General features: G+C 39.2%; 1 protein-coding gene and 1 non-coding gene across 2 annotated transcripts; one reads left to right on the top strand and one right to left on the bottom strand.

The window, feature by feature from the left end:
• Nucleotides 1-2741: 2741 nt before the first annotated feature.
• Nucleotides 2742-2848, bottom strand: LOC132516519 (U6 spliceosomal RNA). The gene has a single exon (XR_009539352.1). It is a non-coding gene; the product is annotated as a U6 spliceosomal RNA (small nuclear RNA).
• A 10685-nt stretch (nucleotides 2849-13533) lies between these two features.
• On the top strand, nucleotides 13534-22243 carry LOC132515504 (DNA damage-regulated autophagy modulator protein 1-like). The gene is made up of 2 exons (XM_060141909.1): nucleotides 13534-14076; nucleotides 21773-22243. The coding sequence occupies exons 1-2, from the start codon at nucleotides 13534-13536 to the stop codon at nucleotides 22241-22243; spliced, it is 1014 nt and encodes a 337-aa protein (XP_059997892.1).
• Nucleotides 22244-22410: the final 167 nt, after the last annotated feature.

The raw sequence follows: 22410 nt of genomic DNA, 5'->3' as shown, positions 1-22410 counted from the left end.
AGGAAATAAGTCATCTTATAAGATCATTGTTTAATTCATTCATTAAAATGATCTTACTAATCATTTTAAAATTTATTTGAACATAATGTTGACCTGACATCTTAGAAACAACAATTCAGTCAGGAGACTCTAAAGTTAGTAATACTGGGCTTCCTGGTGGCACAGTGGTTGAGAATCTGCCTGCCAATGCAGGGGACGCGGGTTCGAGCCCTGGTCTGGGAGGATCCCACATGCCGCGGAGCAACTAGGCCTGTGAGCCACAACTACTGAGCCTGCGCGTCTGGAGCCTGTGCTCCGCAGCAAGACAGGCCGCGATAGTGAGAGGCCCGTGCACCGCAATGAAGAGTGGCCCCCGCTTGCCGCAACTAGAGAAAGCCCTCGCACTGAAACGAAGACCCAACACAGCCAAAAAGAAATTAATTAATTAATTAATTTTTAAAAAGCAAGTTAAAAAAAAATAAAGTTAGTAATACTACTACTAAATGAAGAAAAATATTACATAGGTAAGAATTCTTAGGGGAAAAATATTGAGTTTTCTCAAGCACTTGTTTTGGAAAGATATGACTGGTTACCTGACTCATCCGTGGGAATGATGCTTCATTTGTGTATGAAAATAATCTAATCTTCATGTTTCAGTTCTCTTTATTTTAGTCACCAATAATATGATAGTATATTTATTAATTTTGATTGACTGTTTACCCTAAGTGAAAAGTTGAAGTATATATAGTTTCTTTCTTTAAGTAATTTGTATTCTAGAAACTTTATAATAAGAAAAAAGTAAGAGCAAATTAGGAATCATTTACCAGAAAGACAACAATGATTTATATTCTTAATATATAAATACCTCATATATCAATCAGAAGAATGCTAACAGCCCAGTAGAAACCTAGGCAAAAAGTAAAAACAAAATTAACAAAATAAATAGAAATGGTCAATAAAAATACAGTGAATGATATAATGTTTTACATACTAGTTAGTAAAGAGGTAAAAAACAAAATATGGTCATTATTTAATTGTAAAGATAAAATCATGAAACCTAATGTCTAGAGTACAGTGAGACTGGCACTGCATTCATATATGTTAGTGTAAGTATAAATCAGTGCAAACTTACTGGAAAGCATTTTGGCAATAGGAATAAGGGTCTTAAAAATCTTCATAATTGTTGAATCAGTAATCTCACTTTTAGAAAAGTAATGAATAATCAGAAATGGTTAAAAATAAGCACATGTATATAATATTTTAATGTCCTAAAACATAGTAATGAATAAGTTATTTTGATATGTTGGGATATTAAGCTATTTTATTAAATATCATGTTTGATAAGAATATTTGGGGACGTCCCTGGTGGTGCAGTGATTAAGAATCTGCCTGCCAATGCAGGAGACACGGGTTTGAGCCCTCGTCCAGGAAGATCCCACATGCTGCGGAGCAACTAAGCCCGTGTGCCACAACTACTGAGCCTGTGCTCTAGAGCCCACGAGCCACAACTACTGAGCCTGCAAGCCACAACTACTGAAGCTGGAGTGCCTAGAGCCCGTGCTCTGCAACAAGAGAAACCACCACAATGAGAAGCCCATGCACCACAACGAAGAGTAGACCCCGCTCACAACTAGAGAAAGCCCACGTGCAGCAACAAAGACCCAACACAGCCAAAAATAATTAAATAAAATAAATAAGTGTATTAAAAGAAAAAGAATCCGCCTGCCAATCCAGGGAACATGTATTCGAGCCCTGGTCTGGGAAGATCCCACATGCCACGGAGCAACTAAGCCCGAGAGCCCCAACTACTGAGCCTGTGCTCTGGAGCCCACAAGCCACAACTACTGAGCCCACGCACCTAGAGCCTGTGCTCCACAACAGGAGAAGCCACCGTAATGAGAAGCCTGCACACTGAAACGAAGAGTAGCCCCACTCACCACAACTGGAGAAAGCCCATGTGCAGCAATGAAGACCCAACACAGCCAAAAATAAATAAATATTTTTTAATTAACTAAAAAAAAAAAAATTGATGATTTGGGGTATGCTCACAATAAAATGAAGGAGTTAGATGTTAATATGTATGTATATGATGTAATATATTAATGATAAACACTTTAGTCTTATGTGTCAATCTGGGTGGGCTCTGGTACCCAGTTATGTAATCAAACATGAATCTAGATGTTGCTGTGAAGGTATTTTGTAGGTGTATATAACCTCTACAACCACTTGACATTAAGTAGAGATTATCCTTGATAATGTGAGTGGACCTCATCCAATCAGTTTAAGGCCTTAAGAGCACAAACTGAGGCTCCCTGAAGAATAAATTCTGCCTCAAGATTGAAACATCAATTTCTGCCTGAATTCCAGCCTGCCCTACAAATTTCAGACTTGCCAGCCCCCATAATCCTGTGGACCAATTCCTTAAAATAAATCTCTTAATATATATGTCCTATTGGTTCTGTTTCTCTGGACATCCTGACTGGTATAACTGCTAATATCCCACCCTAAATTCTGGTCTTCTCCTTTTCCTTCTCAACAGAATCCTAAATTTTATAGCAGGGTACTTGGCTACTCAGAATGAAAACTACATTTCCCTGCCCTTCTTGCAGTTAGCTGTAACGATGTGACTAGGTTCTGACCAATGAGGTATAAATAAAAGTGTTGAGTGATACTTCCTGAAAGTTTCTCTATAGAGGATGGTGATTTCTTCTCTTCTTTCCTATATCAAGCTGTCTGAAGCACAAATGTGTTCTTTTTTTTTTTTTAATATGGAACGCTTCACGAATTTGCATGTCATCCTTGCACAGAGGCCATGCTAATCTTCTCTGTATCACTGCAATTTTAGTATATGTGCTGCCGAAGTGAGCATGCGCAAATGTGTTCTATCAGCCCTCTTTTGTACCATGAGGATGAGGGCCACACCCTAGAGATGGCAGAGTGGTAACCTATGTACCTGAATACCTCATGAAACCACTATACCAACCCTGGACTACCTATCTTAGGATTGCTATTACATAAGGGAAGAGAACTTTGTATGTTAAACTTAGTATTTCAGACTATTGTTGATTTGGATTTTCTCTTACTTGCAGCCAAACACAAACTTAATTGGTGCACGACATATGAATACATTACTGAAAAGAAATACCTAACACATTGGTAGTAGTTAGCTCTGGATTTTGGAATTTGTTGTTGATGTTATATTTACTATTCTTTCTGTTTTTTATATTAAATATATATATTAATTACTCATATAATAAATTTTTAATAAAAATACTGAAAATAATAGGAATTATTTTTCCTAACAATTTTTGTAATGATTGTAGACATTGTAAGTGAAACATAAAAGATGGGTCTCATTGTGTCTTTAAAAGATAGATGATAGCCTTTAATATGATCATTAAAATGCTTTTGAACACGAAGCAAGTCAAATGAGTTTAAAAGCATAGAATTAGGAAAAGGACCCATTCATTTCCATTATTTTCATCAGAGTTATGCATACAGTTTAAACAGTGAAATAGTTCTGCAAGCTTTAGTAAAAAACAAACATCAGTCCCCTGCCTGGCTCCACCTACCCCAATCCCACTTCCTACAGCAACCACTTTCAAGTCTCTAAGCTATTTCTTGTTTGCTTCTATTTCCCTAAATAACATGAACTCCCTGTGACATAATCTGTCACACATTAACTTTTCAGTTTTAGATATTATCTATTGTCATCTCACTCTGAAAAATGAGAATTTGATTCTCATTTACCCACACCCATTACCCAACATAGATGTATAATAATTTTAGTTGTATCAGAATTTAGAGTTTACATTATTATAATCATGAAAAAACTACTTACTGCTAAGTAAGTTAGTAACATGATTACTTTTCCTTCCATTCAGTTTTTCTTCCCTCTGAAGTTATAACTGTAGTTTTTTTAATTGAAGTATCATTGATTTACAATATTGTATTAATTTCAGATGTACAACAGTGATCCAATATTTTTATAGATTACACTCCATTTAAAGTTATTATAAAATATTGGTTATATTCCCTATGTTGTACAATATATCCTTGTAGCTTATGTATTTTATACATAGTATTTCATACCTCTTAATCCCCTACCCCTATCTTGTCCCTCCCCCCTTACCTCTCCCCACTGGTAACCGCTAGTTTGTTCTCTACATGAGTCTGTTTCAGTTTTGTTATATTCATTCGTTTCACTTTTTAGATTCCACATATAAGTGATAACATACGCTATCTGTCTTTCCCTGTCTGATTTATTTCAGTAAGCATAATACCCTCTGGGGTATTATGGGTCCATCCATGTTGTTGCAAAAGGCAACATTTCATTCTTTTCTTATGGCTGAGTAATATTCCATTGTATGTATACACCACATCTTCTTTACCCATTCATCTGATGATGGACACTTAGGTTGCTTCTATGTGTTGGCTATTGTAAATAATGCTGCTATGAATATAGGCGTGCATATATTTTTTCTAATTAGTGTTTTTGTTTTCTTCAGATAAATACCCAGGAGTAGAATTGTTGTATCATATGGTAGTTCTTTTTTCAGTTTTTTGAGGAATCTCCATACTGTTTTCCACAGTGGCTACACCAATTTACATTCCCACCAACAGTGCACAAGGATTTTTTCTCTACATCCTCACCAACACTTGTCATTTGTTGTCTCTTTGATAACAGCCATTCTGACAGGTATGAGATGATCTCATTGCAGTTTGAATTTTCATTTCTCTAATGGTTAGTGATGTTGAGCATCTTTTCATGTGCCTGTTGCCCATCTGTATGTCTTCTTTGGGAAAATGTCTATTCAGATACTCTGACCATAATTTTACTTCCAAATTTTGAATATATTGTTTCCAGTGTTGCTGTTGTTAAGAAGTCTGATGCTGGGCTTCCCTGGTGGCGCAGTGGTTGAGAGTCCACCTGCTGATGCAGGGGACACGGGTTCGTGCCCCAGTCCGGGAAGATCCCACATGCCGTGGAGCGGCTGGGCCCATGAGCCATGGCCGCTGAGCCTGCGCGTCCAGAGCCTATGCTCCGCAACGGGAGAGGTCACAACAGTGAGAGGCCCACATACAGCAAAAAAAAAAAAAAAAAAAAGAAGTCTGATGCTATTCTGATTCTTTATAAGTAGTCTGGAGAATTTTAGGATTCTCTCTTTGTCCTCAGAGTTGTAAAATGGTATGAACCTGTGCTCAATGTGGGTGTATTTTCATCCATTGTCCTAAGCATTTGGCAGGCCTTTTCAGTTTGGAAACTCACATCCCTCAGTTCTAGAAAAATTCCCTAAATTAGCTAACAATTTCTTCCTCCCTCTAGTTTCTCTGTTTGTATTTTTGGAACTCCTATTATTTAGACATGAGACCATTAATACCTTTTCCTTCATACTAATCTCTTTGTCTTTGTTCTTTACTTCTTGAGGTATTTCCTCAATTTTATCTCCCAATCTTTCCATTCAGCTTTCCATTTTTCATTATTGCTATTATATTTTCTATTTTGTTCTTTGAAATTTCTCTTCTTAATAGTATTTTGTTCTTGTTCCTTTGATGCAATGTCTCCCCCTATTGATCTGAGGATATAATTTTAAGTTTTACTCTCTGAACAGAGAATTTCTCCAAATTTGCTTTTTTTCTATGTGTTTGTTTTAGTCTCTATTTTTTACATTAGTGGAATTTGTGGGCTGTTTGCTTATACTTTAGGGACTCAAAAGCTTTTTTGAAAACTCTGTGTGAGTGAGTGGGACTTGCTGCTGACAGTGGGCCTCTCTGCAGGGTCAGCTGATGGGGCTCAATTTTTGTAAAACACCAGTGTCAGTATCTTGAGGTCTTTTCACCTGACCTGGTTCAGTGCTTCATAGAGCAATCTTCCTATTGCTTGCCTGGAGGAAATGACCTGGATACAAATATTCTAGGCTGTGACTGTGGAAAGATGGTTGAGGGTCTCACTTTCCATGTGTAACTAACTGTTCTCTTATCCTCCTATTTTCAGCAAACTCCACTTCCAACTGCACTTGCAGTCCCCCAGTCAGAGACCCTCATGTTTCCCTCTTCAGAGAAAGAACCTCCAGTTCTGCTGAGGTGAGAGACATGGAATCACCTGGCCATGAGGAGGGCATCTTGGGTTCTGAGTGCTTCTTAAACAGACTTTCGACAATTCTTCTAAATTTTAGTCACACCTCTGGTACACCAGAACCTCTGGAACAAATTCCTAAGCCTCTGGGAGTTCTGAGTTACTTTTTGACTTTCCCCATTGCTGGCTTAGGCTTTAGCTTTCTTGGATTTATTAGGTTAGTTATCACTCCTTTTGCTTAGAGCTTCCCAAATGTGGTTACCATCTCCTCTACCATTCTGTTTTGTCTTTGCTAATGTACATTTTTATTTTTATTTAAATATCTTCAACATCATTTATAAGATTTACATTTATTCATTTTGTCATTTTGTTTTATATTTTTATGGTTTGCGCTTCTTTCTTGTTTTTTATCTTTTTTCTCTATAAATCAGATTTTATTTACTTTTCTCTAGTTTTTGAAAAGTCAGTATTCCATTTTTAATTCTCCAAACAGTTAACCCTATTTTCCCTAAAACATTCTTTAACTTATATTTCTCAAATCCACAAGAATCAAATGTGTAATTCTATCTTTTGAGTTTCCCCTATTTAAGATAAGGAATTAGCATACCTCTCCATCACTCGCCTCTGTTATGTCCTTTCTTACTTCTTTCTCTGTTATTGAGATATTTTGAATGTTTGGATCCAGATTATCATTCATAATTTTTACATAACTTCTCTAGAGTAATTCTGACTGTTTTAACCCGGCTCCCCACAAAACAGAGCCTAAGGCAAAGCTTGTGGAACTAATGCTTTGTTGGAGGGTTCAGTCCCAGGGGAGCAACAGTGAGGGGAAAAAGTAAAACAATGAAGGAAGTAAACAGAAGGTGGCAAGTTGTGCTCGGCTTCATGAGAAACAGCTGGTTTCTTGGTCACACAGGACATCTTTGGAGAAGCCAAGGGAAGTTCTGGATTTTGGAACAATTGGGAGGAAGAAGAGTGAACAACTTATGTGCTCAGTCCTATCTCTTTCCTCCCACTGCTCAAAATATGCTCAATAGGAGTTTACTACCCCACACTTCTAGTTTGTGACATGGGCCCCTACTGGCAGCTACTGGAGAATCCAGAACCTATGTGGATTCCATTGAGCCATACAGCTCCCACTGTAACATGTATGACAGAGGCCATGCCAAAGCTGGCCATTAATACCTGCCTGGGAAGGCTGAGCCAGCTGGTGGTGTCAGAAGACAAAATGCAGTTGGAGCAATCAAGACTTATTATTGAAGGAAAGGCAAGAGCCTTTGACAAGGTTGCTTGGGCTGGGAAGCAGAGCAAGTGCTGAGCCATAGGGGTCAAGAAATGGAAAGGATCTGAAGACTTGCATAAATGAGTGCATTACACTTGTGTTTATCTTCTGTGGCCATATTTATAGTTCTTTAGATTTATGTCTTCATTTAACTCGTTTAGTGCTTATTGCCAGTCCTTCTTATCTCTCAGTTGACAGAAAAATAGCTTGTAGTAATTATCTCCTGTAATTTGGTGTGGCAACAGAGAAGTGCAAGGCTAACATGATTTTTTCTTCTTTCTAGGCAACATCTTTTATTTCCTTCATGGATGTCTGGACTACTTCTATAGCGCTGTAATTTAAAAACAGTGTCAGGGGGCTTCCCTGGTGGCGCAGTGGTTAAGAATCCGCCTGCCAATGCAGGGGACACGGGTTTGAGCCCTGGGCCAGGAAGATCCCACATGCCGTGGAGCAACTAAGCCCGTGTGCCACAACTGCTGAACCTGTGCTCTGGAGCCCCCGAGGCACAACGACTGAAGCCTGTGGGCCTAGAGCCCGTGCTCCACAACAAGAGAAGCCACCGCAGTGAGAAGCCTGTGTACCGAAGGAAGAGTGTCCCCCGCTCGATGCAACTAGAGAAAGCCTGCATGCAGCAAGGAAGACCCAACACAGCCAAAAATTAATAAATAAAATAAATAAATTTATTGAAAAAATAAAAACAGTGACAGGCCATGTCTAAATGTAGGTCTTTGTCATTTATTTTTGCCAAAAACATGGCTATTCCTTTCTGTCTGCATCTATGGGCTTTTTTCTCATCAAGAAAGTGTTCTTCCCATCAAACATTTGATTTTTCTCCTATTTGTTTTGGTTTCCTCTTCATGAATACCTATTACCTTTTCTCGCCTTTAGCTGTATCACCTACCTCTGACCTTTCTCTCTTTATCCTGGAGTGTCTCAAATAAACCTCATTATGTATTCAATATTCCTCCAGAATCAAGTTTTTCTTCATTGCCAATGTGGATATTTTAATTCTGTGGTTGTATAATTTTTGTATCATTCCATTCCTCCTTTACTTCATTCGTAACATTCTATTGACTTTCCACTTCAGCCTGTTGTCTTGCATCTTTCTTCTCATACTCTGGATGCATGTTTATAGAACATGCATGGCTTTTTGTACTCTAAGGATGCAAGTAGCCTCTTAAAGTTTTCTTTTGGATCATGCTTTTCCTTTGAGTCTTTATGATGCCATTTCCTTTCCCTTGCTCTGAAATATTCTGTCATAGGCTCCATGTCAACTTTTTCCTCTACTCATAAGTAAGAGTCCTTAGACTTAGTGTTTATCAGCAGACAAAATGTGTATATTTCCCTTGGTCCTATTCCCTACCCACTTGTATGTATGCCATTTCTTATTTCAATTTCCATGTCTACTAGGCATGCACCTACCATTGTTTGCTCTACTGGCTTTTCCTACCCCACTGTTTGATCATCCGTTACTCTGAAATGATGGAGCACATGAAAAACTACAATATCCTCAGTGTGCACTGCTCTTAGGTTCATCCTCTCTCTGCCCCTACCTACAATGCTGTACTAGATTGGGACATTTCTCAACATGTAGTCCACTATCTTTTTCCTGCCCAGCTGTTTTTTGGAGCTCATCTCTGTGGATGTAGAACAACAGGACAAGGCAATGGAGGTAAAGGGAGGAAGAGAGAAAGGTGATTAATACAATTCTGGCTGCCTCAAAAAGTGGTGCCTACCAGGTAAAGTGATAAGCACAAAATTTCTAGTTGGTGTAGGCCCTTGATCTGAGGCAGAGTGCAAAGAGATAGATACTATGTATCTTATATCCTTTTTCAGACAGTGTCTGAATTATATGATAAAACTTGACTAGGCCTTGAAAGGAAGCCTAGGTAGGAATTTCTTTATCTAGCTCAATATTAAATTTAGGGATTTTTGGAGGCCCTGAACCAAGATGGCAGAGTAGAAGGACATGCTCTCACTCCCTCTTGTGAGAACACCAGAATCACAACTAGCTGCTGGATAATCATCTACAGAAAGACACTGGAACTCACCAAAAAAGATACCCCACATCCAAAGACAAAGGAGAAGCCACAATGAGATGGTAGGAGGGGCGCAGTCACAATAAAATCAAATCCTATAACTGGTGGGTGGGTGACTCACAGACTGGAGAACACTTATACCACAGAAGTCCACCCATTGGAGTGAAGGTTCTGAGCCCCACGTCAGGCTTCCCAACCTGGGGGTCCGGCAACGGGAGGAGGAATTCCTAGAGAATCAGACTTTGAAGGCTAGTGGGATATGATTGCAGGACTTCAACAGGACTGGGGGAAACAGAGCCTCCACTCTTGGAGGGCACACACAAAGTAGTGTGCACATCAGGACCCAGGGGAAGGAGCAGTGACCCCAGGGGAGACTGAACCAGAGCTACCTGCTAGTGTTGGAGGGTCTCCTGCAGAGGTGGGGGGTGGCTGTGGCTCACCACGGGGACTAGGACACTGGCAGCACAAGTTCTGGGGAGTACTTCTTGGCGTGAGCCATCCCAGAGTCTGCCATTAGCCCCACCAAAGAGCCCAGGTAGGCGCCAGTGTTGGGTTGCCTCAGGCCAAACAACCAAGAGGGAGGGAACCCAGCCCCAGCCATCAGCAGTCAAGTGGATTAAAGTTTTACTGAGCTCTGCTCACCAGAGAAACAGTCAGCTCTACCCACTACCAGTCCCTCCCATCAGGAAACTTGCACAAGCCTCTTACATAGCCTATCCACCAGAGGGCAGACAGCAGGAGCAAGGAGAACTACAATCCTGCAGCATGTGGAACAAAACCCACAGTCACAGAAAGATGGACAAGATGAAAAGGCAGAGGGCTATGTACCAGATGAAGGAACAAGATAAAACCCCAGAAAAACAACTAAATGAAATGGAGATAGGCAACCTTCCAGAAAAATAATTCAAAATAATGATAGTGAAGATGATCCAGGACCTCGGAAAAAGAATGGAGGCAAAGATTGAGAAGATGCAAGAAATGTTTCACAAAGACCTAGAAGAATTAAAGAACAAACAAACAGAGATGAACAATACAATAACTGAAATGAAAACCACACAAGAAGGAATCAATAGCAGAATAACTGAGGCAGAAGAACGGATAAGTGACCTGGAAGACAGAATGGTGGAATTCACTGCTGTGGAATAGAATAAAGAAAAAAGAATGAAAAGAAATGAAGACAGCCTAAGAGACCTCTGGGACAACATTAAATGCAACAACATTCACATTATAGGGGTCCCAGAATGAGAAGGGAGAGAGAAGGGCCAGAGAAAATATTTGAAGAGATTATAGCTGAAAAATTCCCTAACATGGGAAAGGAAATAGCCACCCAAGTCCAGGAAGCGCAGAGAGTCCCATATACGATAAACCCAAGGAGAAACACGCTGAGACACATATTAACCAAATTGGCAAAAATTAAAGACAAAGAAAAATTACTGAAAGCAGCAAGGGAAAAATGACAAATAACATACAAGGGAACTCCCATAAGGTTAACAGCTGATTTCACAGCAGAAACTCTACAAGCCAGAGGGAGTATATCATGCCGATATACTTAAAGTGATGAAAGGGAAGAACCTACAACCAAGATTACTCTACCCGGCAAGGATCTCATTCAGATTCGATGGAGAAATCAAAAGCTTTACAGACAAGCAAAACCTAAGAGAATTCAGCACCACCAAACCAGCTCTACAACAAATGCTAAAGGAACTTCTCTAAGTGGGAAACACAAGAGAAGAAAAGGACCTACAAAAACAAACCCAAAACAATTAAGAAAATGGTCATAGGAACATACATATCGACAATTACCTTAAACATGAATGGATTAAATGCTCCAACCAAAAGACAAAGGCTTGTTGAATGGATACAAAAACAAGACCCATCTATATGCTATCTACAAGAGACCCACTTCAGACCTAGGGACACATACAGACTGAAAGTGAGGGGATGGAAAAAGATAGTCCATGCAAATGGAAATCAAAAGAAAGCTGGAGTAGCAATACTCATATCAGATAAAATAGACTTTAAAATAAAGAATGTTACAAGAGACAAGGAAGGACATTACATAATGATCAAGGGATCAATCCAAGAAGGAGATATAACAATTCTAAATATATATGCACCCAACATAGGAGTACCTCAACATATAAGGCAACTGCTAACAGCTATAAAAGACGAAATTGACAGTAACACAATAATAGTGCGGGACTTTAACACCTCACTTACACCAATGGACAGATCATCCAAAATGAAAATAAATAAGGAAACAGAAGCTTTAAATGACACAATAGACCAGATAGATTTAATTGATATTTATAGCACATTCCATCCAAAAACAGCAGATTATACTTTCTTCTCAAGTGCGCATGGAACATTCTCCAGGATAGATCACATCTTGGGTCACAAATCAAGCCTCAGTAAATTTAAGAAAAATGAAATCATATCAAGCATCTTTTCTGACAACAATTAGAGATTAGAAATGAATTACAGGGGAAAAAACGTAAAAAACACAAACATATGGAGGCCAAACAATACGTTACTAAATAACCAAGAGGTCACTGAAGAAAGCAAAGAGGAAATGAAAAAATCCCTAGAGACAAATGACAATGAAAACACGATGATCCAAAACCTATGGGATGCAGCAAAAGCAGTTCTAAGAGGGAAGTTTATAGCTATACAAGCCTACCTCAAGAAACAATAAAAATCTCAAATAAACAATCTAACCTCACACCTAAAGGAACTAGAGAAAGAATAACAAAAAAAAAACCCCAAAGTTAGTGGAAGGAAAGAAATCATGAAGACCAGAGCAGAAATAAATGAAATAGAAACAAAGAAAACAATAGCAAAGATCAATAAAACTAAGAGCTGTTTCTTTGAGAAGATAAACAAAATTGATAAACCATTATCCAGACTCATCAAGAAAAAGAGGGAGAGGACTCAAATCAATAATGTTAGAAATGAAAAAGGAGAAGATACAACAGACACCACAGAAATACAAAGCATCCTAAGAGACTACTACAAGCAACTCTATGCCAATAAAATGGACAACCTGGAAGAAATGGACAAATTCTTAGAAAGGTATAACCTTCCAAGACTGAACCAGGAAGAAATAGAAAAGATGAACAGACCAATCACAAGTAATGAAATTGAAACTGTGATTAAAAATCTTCCAACAAACAAAAGTCCAGGACCAGATGGCTTCACAGGTGAATTCTATCAAACATTCAGACAAGAGCTAACACCCGTCCTTCTCAAACTCTTCCAAAAAATTGCAGAGGAAGGAACACTCCCAAACCCATTCTATGAGGCCACCATCACCCTGATACCAAAACCAGACAAAGATACTATGAAAAAAGAAAATGACAGACCAGTATCACTGATGAATATAGAAGCAAAAATCCTCAATAAAATACTAGCAAACAGAATCCAACAACAAAACATTAAAAGGATCATACACCATGATCAAGTGGGATTTATCCCAGGGATGCAAGGATTCTTCAATATATGCAAATCAATCAATGTGATACACCATATTAACAAAGTGAAGAAGAAAAACCATATGATCATCTCAATAGATGCAGAAAAAGCTTTTGACAAAATTCAACACCGATTTATGATAAAAACTCTCCAGAAAGTGGGCATAGAGGGAACCTTCCTCAACATAATAAAGGCCATATATGACAAGCCCACAGCAAACATCATTCTCAATGGAGAAAAACTGAAAGCATTTCCTCTAAGATCAGGAACAAGACAAGGATGTCCACTCTCACCACTATTATTCAACATAGTTTTGGAAGTCCTAGCCACAGCAATCAGAGAAGAAAAAGAAAGAAAAGGAATACAAGTTGGAAAAGAAGAAGTAAAACTGTCACTGTTTGCAGATGACATGATACTATACATAGAGAATCCTAAAGATGCCAACAGAAAACTACTAGAGCGAATCAATGAATTTGGTAAAGTTGCAGGATACAAAATTAATGCACAGAGCTCCGGGGCCAGGCCTGCCCCACTGTCGCGGAGCCTCTCACCCGGCCGCCCGTGGCTGTGCACGCCGTGGCCGCCGCACCGCGGGTCAGCACGTGCACAGCCCCTGCCTCCCAGCAGCGCAGAGCAGCCCCCTGTTCTGGCCCCACAGAGCGCAGTGCCCTCCTGGTGGTGGTGCGATGCTGTGCTTCCTGAGGGGAATGGCCTTCATCCCCATCCTCCTGGTGACCTGGTTGTCCTCCACCTTCATCATCTCCTACGTGGTTGCCGTGCTCTCCGGGCACGTCAGCCCCTTCCTCCCCTACATCAGTGATACAGGAACAACACCTCCAGAGAGTGGAATTTTTGGATTTATGATAAACTTCTCTGCATTTCTTGGTGCAGCCACGATGTATACAAGATATAAAATAGTAGAGAAGCAAAACCAAACCAGCTATTTCAGCACTCTTGTTTTTAACTTGGTGTCGTTAGTTCTAGGACTGGTGGGATGCATCAGAATGGGCATTGTAGCCAATTTCCAGGAGTTAGCTGTCCCCATGGTACACGATGGCGGTGCCTTTTTGGCATTTGTCTGCGGTGTTATGTACACACTCCTGCAATCCATCATCTCTTACAAATCATGTCCCCAGTGGAACAGCCTTTCCACATGCCGCATACGGATGGCCACCTCTGCCGTTTCCTCTGCAGCCGTCATCCCCAGAGCTATAGGGACTTCCCTGGTGGTGGAGTGGTGAAGGATCCACCTGCCAATTCAGGGGACATGGGTTTGAGCCCTGGTCCAGGAAGATCCCACATGCTGAGGAGCAACTAAGCCCATGCACCACAACTACTGAGCCTGTGCTCTAGAGCCCAGGAGCCACAACTACTGAGCCTGCGTGCCACAACTACCGAAGCCCACGTGCCTAGAGCCCATGTTCCACCACAAGAGAAGCCACCGCAATGAGAAGCCTGCGCACCGCAATAAAGAGTAGCTCCCGCTCGCTGCAACTAGACAAAGCCCGCACGCAGAAAAGAAGGCCCAACGCAACCAAAAAGAAATAAATAAAATTTCTTAAAAAAAAAAATTAATGCACAGAAATCTCTTGCATTCCTATACACTAATGATGAAAAATCTGAAAGAGAAATTAAGGAAACACTACCATTTACCACTACAACAAAAAGAATGAAATACCTAGGAATAAACCTACCTAGGGAGACAAAAGACCTGTATGCAGAAAACTATAAGTCATTGATGAAAGAAATTAAAGATGATACCAACAGATGGAGAGACATACCATGTTCTTGGATTGGAAGAATCAATATCGTGAAAATGACTATACTACCCAAAGCAATCTACAGATTCAATGCAATCCCTATCAAATTACCAATGGCATTTTTTACAGAACTAGAACAAAAAATCTTAAAATTTGTATGGAGACACAAAAGACCCTGAATAGCCAAAGCAGTCCTGAGGGAAAAAAAAATGGAGCTGGAGGAATCAGACTCCCTGACTTCAGACTATACTACAAAGCTACAGGAATCAAGACAATATGGTACTGGCACAAAAACAGAAATATAGATCAATGGAACAAGACAGAAAGCCCAGAGATAAACCCACGCACCTATGGTCAACTAATCTATGACAAAGGAGGAAAGGATATACAATGGAGAAAAGACAGTCTCTTCAATAAGTGGTGCCGGGAAAACTGGACAGCTACATGTAAAAGAATGAAATTAGAACACTCCCTAACACCATACACAAAAATAAACTCAAAATGGATTAGAGACCTAAATGTAAGACCGGACACTATAAAACTCTTGGAGGAAAACATAGGAAAAACACACTTTGACATAAATCACAGCAAGATCTTTTTTGATCCACATCCTAGAGTAATGGAAATAAAAACAAAAATAAACAAACAGGACCTAATGAAACTTAAAAGCTTTTCCACAGCAAAGGAAACCATAAACAAGATGAAAAGACAACTCTCAGAATGGGAGAAAATATTTGCAAATGAATCAGTGGACAATGGGTTAATCTTCAAAATATATAAACAGCTCATGCAGCTCAATATTAAAAAAACAAACAACCCAATCCAAAAATGGGCAGAAGACCTAAATAGACATTTCTCCAAAGAAGACATACAGATGGCCAAGAAGCACATGAAAACCTACTCAACATCACTAATTATTAGAGAAATGCAAATCAAAACTACAATGAGGTATCACCTCACACCAGTTAGAATGGGCATCATCAGAAAATCTACAAACAACAAATGCTTGAGAGGGTGTGGAGAAAAGGGAACCCTTTTGCACTGTTGGTGGGAATGTAAATTGATACAGCCACTATGGAGAACAGTATGGAGGTTCCTTAAAAAACTAAAAATAGAATTACCATATGACCAAGCAATCCCACTACTGGGCATATACCCTGAGAAAACCATAATTCCAAAAGACACATGCACCCCAATGTTCATTGTAGCACTATCTACAATAGCCAGGTCATGGATGCAACCTACATGCCCAGTGACAGACGAATGGATAAAGAAGATGTGGTACATATATACAATGGAATATTACTCAGCCATAAAAAGGAACGGAATTGGGTCATTTCTAGAGACGTGGATGGACCTTGAGACTGTCATACAGAGTGAAGTAAGTCAGAAAGAGAAAAACAAATATTGCATATTAACGCATATATGTGGAACCTAGAAAAATAGTACAGATGAACCAGTTTGCAGGGCAGAAATAGAGATACAGATGTAGAGAACAAACGTATGGACACCAAGGGGGGAAAGCGGCGGGGGGTGGGGGGGTGGGTGTGATGAATTGGGAGATTGGGATTGACATGTATACACTGATGTGTATAAAATGGATGACTAATAAGAACCTGCTGTACAAAAAAAAACCAAAAAATAAGATGGTATTATATGCATTTTCTTTCATTCTTTCAGAAGAAACATACATATTTACTAGAAGGATGATTTATTTATTTGACCAAATTTATTTATATTCTCTTTCCATTCTTTTAACCTTACAGACTATAGTCAAATTAAGTCTTGATTTTTTGTTGTTGTTGCCCTTGCGTGGGTATTTATTTTTGTTCTACATTGGTTTTTGTTTGTTTGTTTTAATATTCATTATCAGCTATGGGCTCACTGACAAAAAATTTGGAGAAAATTTTTAAAAAATAGAAAAAATTCACTAATCCACACTACTATAAAACAAGAATTTAAATTCCCAGTAAAAGTTCACATATACAATAAAAAATAAATAAAATAAAATAAATTTATGGATTTTTAAGTTGTCAGACTTACTTGTTTGCTGGTGTGTTCAGTTTTCATCTTAGTTGCTTTTACGTTATGACTGCTGACTGAGGCTAAAAATAATCTGTCGAAATATCTAAACCTTGAGGAAGTCATCACTGAATTACAGCTGTGCTCAATAAGCACATTAGACCAACAGCAGCACAAGGGATTACCACGAGAGACAGCTGAGAACCAGGAGAGATTTAGGTCAAAGAGGACAAATAGGACCAGTGAGGTGAGAGAGTGCAAAATTTGTTCTCAGTGCGTAAGTAGAGAACTGAATGTTTGCTTTTATTATCTAAGTCATATAAATTCATACTCAAACCTATTTAGAAACAGAAAAGCTTTGGATGTTTCTAAAACATCCGATGGTTTAATTAAATTGATCCTGTTGTTTCCAAAACAATAAATTGTCTAAATCCAATGATTTTAAGAATTGTACCTGGTCAGGGTCTGAGAATATAGTAGTGTGTCAGTTTTTCATATCAAAGAAAACTGGTGAAGGGCTATTTGAAAACAGCCACTTTTCTTTCATCCAACTTCTTCTATAATTCCCTGTGTGTGTGTGTGTGTGTGTGTGTCCTTTTGATGGGCTACAACATCAAGGTCGGAACATCAAGAATGAAGCAGATAACATAAAAAATGTGCAGTGGAGCCTCAAAGGAAAATGATTGTTCAACATTTGCAATTGACTAAAAGGGAAAAAATACTGAAATACATTAATTATTTTAGATCTATCCAAGTGTTCAAGCCACTAAGTAGATTCAAGGCTTCGTTGTTGCTTCTGAAACGGAGGCATCTCACAAAAAACATATTTTTGCAGTCTCATAACAGGTTGTCACTCTGCAACTAATGTGGAAGTATGGCATTGCAAGGTTTATGAAATATCTATTTCTTATTGATTCTATGCTTTCAAGTTGAATTTTACATTTTCAATCCAGGAATCAATAATTTATGGAATTAATTTTTCATCGTAACTTTCTCACAGCTGGTGAATTAGGAATGTTCTGACACTAAACAGAAATGTAAATTGAACATATTTCTTTGTAGGCATTCTAGAGAGTAGTGAATCAGGGAGTTGGGCTGTTATAGAGTTGCCAAATATATTTGTGTATTCAGTTTCAATATATTTGGGTCTGAATCTTGTAGACATCCTTAAAAGGACAACTTAACAGCTTTATCTATTCCATAAATGACTGAATTGTGGTAATACATAAGCCTCCTGAATAAAAACTCATTATCAGGATTAACTGTTGAACTTTTATTTCTAGCAAATATCTCTCAGACAAACTAGTTAGCCCTAACCCAGAAGACCAAAGCTTGAAATAAATTAGTTCAAGCCTAAAAGTAATAAGGGTAAGAATTTTAATAAAAATAGAGGCCTCCATTGGTACTATTCATCTCATGGCTACTAAAATTCAATGAAGTCTGATATGTTATCATTGAGACATAAGCCCGAAGGAACTTTATAAGTGAGACTGAATGACACTTCAGTATTTGACTATATTTGTTAGTGCTTAATGGGTACCAGACATTGTTCTAGATGAAAGAGATTCATCAGCGAACAAAAGAGACAAAAATTCCTTTTCTTGTGGAGTTTACATCCCAGTGAGAGGAGAACAGCTATAAACAATAAACATAATAAGTACACACATTATATAGTATGTTAGAAGGTGGCAAATGCTATTAAAAAAACATAGAGCAGGCTAAGAGAGATCAAGAGTGGTTCCAATTTTAAATGAGGAAGTCAGGGTGGGTGGGCTTTACTGGAAAGTTGACAGCTAAGATTTGAAGAGGAGAGTGAGTTATGAATATATCTCGGGGGAGAGCACTTCAGACAGAAAAGTTGATGCAAAAGCCTTGAGGCAGGAGCATGCCTGGCAGGTATGAGAAGCAGGAAGGGGACCAATGTAGCTGGAACAGTAGGAGCAGGTGAGAGAGAGTAGTAGAAAAGGTTGGCTAGGTAATAGGGAAACTGGATCACATAGTGCCTTGTAGGTCATCATAAGGACTTTATCTTTAATTCTGAGAAAGCTGAGAGCCACTAGAGGATTTTAAGCAGAGAGGAGACAAAATCCATCTTCTGTTTTAAGAGGATTACCCTGGTTGCTATGTTGAAAAATACTTTCGGGAGCAAGGCATACATAAACAAGGAGACCTGTTAAGAGGCTAATGCAATAATCCAGGTGAGAGTTGATAGTGGTTAAGACAAGGGAGGTGGTCAGGCTCTGGATATATTTTGAAGGGACAGGCAACAAGATTTCCTGATGGGTGAGATGGGGTAAATGAGAGGCAAGGTATTTAAATCTAACAATAGGTAAAATGTGAGTTATTAACAGAGATGGGGAAGACTCTGGGTGGTACAGCTTTGCAGGGTGGAAATTAAAAGTTGTCTTGCCATGTGAAATTTGAGATGTCTGTTAGTGGAAATATTAAATAGGCAGTTGTATATACCAATCTGGAGTTCAGGAGAAAAGTTAAGTCTGGAGATAGAAATTTGGGATTTGTCAGCATACAGATTACATCTAAAGCCATGAGTTCATGAGATCACAACAGTGAATACAGTTGACCCTTGAACAACACAGGGGTTAGGGGCACAATCAAAAATCTGTGCATAGGGAGACTCAAGAGGGAGGAGATAATGGGATATATGTATATGTGTAGCTGATTCACTTTGTTATAAAGCAGAAACTAACACACCATTGTAAAGAAATATCTTTATCTCCAATAAAGATATTAAAAAATAATAATAAATATATAAAATATAGTAAAGAAAAAAAAATCTGTGCATAACTTTTGACTCCCCCAAAACTTAACTACTAATAGCCTACTGTTGACAGGAAGCCTTACCAATAAAATGAACAGTCGATTAACATATATTTTATATAATATATTGTATTCTTACCATAAAGTAAGCTAGAGAAAATATTATTTAGTAAATCATGAGAAAACACATTTACAGTACTGTACAGTATTTATTGATACAGCAAGTTTCCATCATCTGTTTACAAGATGAGTCACCTGTCAGTACCTACATCAATATTGTCTTACATGATACAAAACACTGTGGATGTTGTATGTATTACTAACACTAGACATCAAAACTGAAAAGATAATGTGAAAAATAAATTAATTTTTATTTACAAGTATAACAATTCATGCATTGGTAAAGAAGCAGCAATATGATTGTTCTATGGTAGCCTAATGTTTTTGATACAATTGCTTCACAGTAACCTAGCCTATACGCTAATGAATGAATCATTAAAAAATGTTTATGGCATACATTATTGCAGTCATAGTCATAATACAATACTGGAAACATTGTTACTTAAAAAGACACACTTACCTGTGATAATAGGCTGATATGCAGTTTCTCCAGCTATGAGAAAGAGGCATACTGTACGGTAATATAACTCTGAAAGCAAAGTTATAGAACAGTAAGAAAACTAACACTATTAATTTTACATTAAATATCACTCATGTCTATGTAAAGAGAGACTAATATTTACATATATTTTATGCATTCATGACATGCCTAATTTTTTCTTAATTTTTTCAATATTTCTAGGCTAACAGTTTGTGAGTTTCTTCAAATTGTCACAAATCTCCAAAAAGATTTCCAGTATATTTATTGAAAAAAGTTCATGTATAAATGGACCCATGCAGTTCAAGGGTCAACCATATAGCCAGATAGGAAAAGAGGTCCAAGGATTGCACTTGGGGTGCTTCCAAGAGGTTGGGTATTGAGGGAAAAACAATAACGGATGTTGCAAAGTAGCCTGTGAGGTTAGAGGAAAACCATGAGAGCATGGTGTGGGAAAGCCAAAGGAGAACATGTTTCCAAGAGGAGGAAGTGATCAACTGCAACAAATGATACTGATTGACCAAGTAAAATTAGTATTGAAACTGCTGAATTTAGCAAGGACCTTGACAAGAGCAATTTCTGCGGCATGGTGGAAATTTTAAAAAGCCTAACTGGCTTTTAAGAAAAAGCTGTAGAGGTAGGGATGTGGCCTAGACAACTTAGGTTTGAAGCCCAGCCCTTTTCTCACTAGCTATATCATCATGCCCAATAACTTAATCTCTATGAGCTCCAGTTTTCTCATTTTTAAAATTAGAATAACATAAATTTTACAGCATCTATGGAGAATATTAATAGAATCATGTATGTAAAGCAGCTGGTATAGTACCTGGTACAGAGTAGGTTCTCAATAAGATTAGTTTTCCTTTCCCTCCCTACTCTGGTGAGTTGCCCAGAACTTCAGTACCCTCCCCAGAATGGACCCTTCTTTGCACTTGCCAGGTTCCCTACCACAACTGGAGTCTCTGCTCTCAACCCAGCCAAGTCTCCTTGTAGTATCACAGTTGGAGAGGGAACTGCTGTCCTGCACTCAGCCCACGGAGACCCTCCGATGCTTAATCTTGGATGTCTCCCCTACCCCTTTGCTATTAGCCTGCTCTGAAACATGAGGACCTTCCAAGGAGAGTCCTCCGGCCCACACCAGCTGCTGACTCAATTCCTTGAGCTCTCAAACCCAGAAGGTGTGGCTCCAGCCAGGTCCTGACTCTTGTAATAAGTTTTGCCATGACTTAACAAACTGTCCAGAGGCAGCAAAAGAGGGCACCGAATTGTAATATCTGTTATAGGAAACTCCACACTTACAAAAGGGCTACCTCCGAATAATTAATCCACATTACAAGTGTGCACCAAAGGACTTTTTCCTGCAGCACTCTCCCCCATATTTTATAAAGTAAGACACAAATAGTTTTGCATTCTAGCCATTAGGCTCTAGGTAAATGGTGGCTTTTCTTTTTCTTTACTTTTGAATTTTTACACCAGTGCCTAATAACTTGCTGAGCTTCAGTTAGGTCTGAAAAAAACGGAGTCCCAAGAGGAAATACAAAGGCCTCTATAAGTTACATTTACGGCCATTAATGAAAATGTATTTTTACCATAATTTGGATAAACCAGAGGTCACCTTGATTTTACGTTCACAGTGGTACTACAAGAATTGAGCCTGAATTTAAAAAAATTGTGAAAAATCAACTGCAGGCAACTCAATCTAACATGAAAAATCCCTCGTCTTTTTCTTAATCTCTTACCGGTTGGAGCAAATTTTACGCTCTAAAGAGCGGGGCACACCGGGCCGTGGTTCACGGGGTCTGCGGCTGCGCAGAAGCCCTGGGAGCAGACGGGGCCGAGGCAGCCGAGCGCAGAGAACACGCCTGGGCTTCCGGCTCCGCCCGCGGAGCTTCTCGCGGAAGGCTCTGGAAGTGTGGGAGCAGCGGAGCTGTTCTGGACGCCGTGCTGATCAGGTGTGTTTGCAGTCTTGGGGATGAGGCTGCCGAGAACGTGGTTCTTCGCGTTTTTCTTTCTTGGTTCTTTTCCAGTGTGGTTTTTCCTCACACGTGCCGAGATCAGATCTTTACCTCAGGGCTTTGGCGGGTGAGAAAGGATCCTCCCCAGCCTTTTCTTCCTTTGGGAATCGTGTGGAAAGGGGTTTTCTTTGGTTTTTCATGTAGGATTGTAGAAGTGCCTCCTTTTCCGAAGCTCTGTCTTCCACCCCTCGGATTTATATTTGACTTCGGGCGGTGTTCGTAACCTCTTCCCTCCTCCCACTCCCGAGAGCGGGAGAAAGTCCTAAAAAGAATCGAAGAGGGGCTTCCCTGGTGGCGCAGTGGTTGAGAGTCCGCCTGCCGATGCAGGGTACAAGGGTTCGTGCCCCGGTCCGGGAGGAACCCACGTGCCGCAGAGCAGCTGGGCCCGTG

Source organism: Lagenorhynchus albirostris, chromosome 2, assembly GCF_949774975.1.
Source record: "Lagenorhynchus albirostris chromosome 2, mLagAlb1.1, whole genome shotgun sequence".
Taxonomy (NCBI): Eukaryota; Metazoa; Chordata; class Mammalia; order Artiodactyla; family Delphinidae; genus Lagenorhynchus; species Lagenorhynchus albirostris.
This window is presented reverse-complemented; position numbering and strand designations above follow the sequence as displayed.

Coding starts and splice junctions, on each gene's coding strand:
- LOC132515504 (XM_060141909.1), top strand. CDS start 13,534: ATGCTGTGCTTCCTGAGGGGAATGGCCTTCATCCCCATCCTCCTGGTG. Junction 14,077..21,772: donor CTATAGGGACTTCCCTGGTG/GTGGAGTGGTGA, acceptor TACGCTCTAAAG/AGCGGGGCACACCGGGCCGT.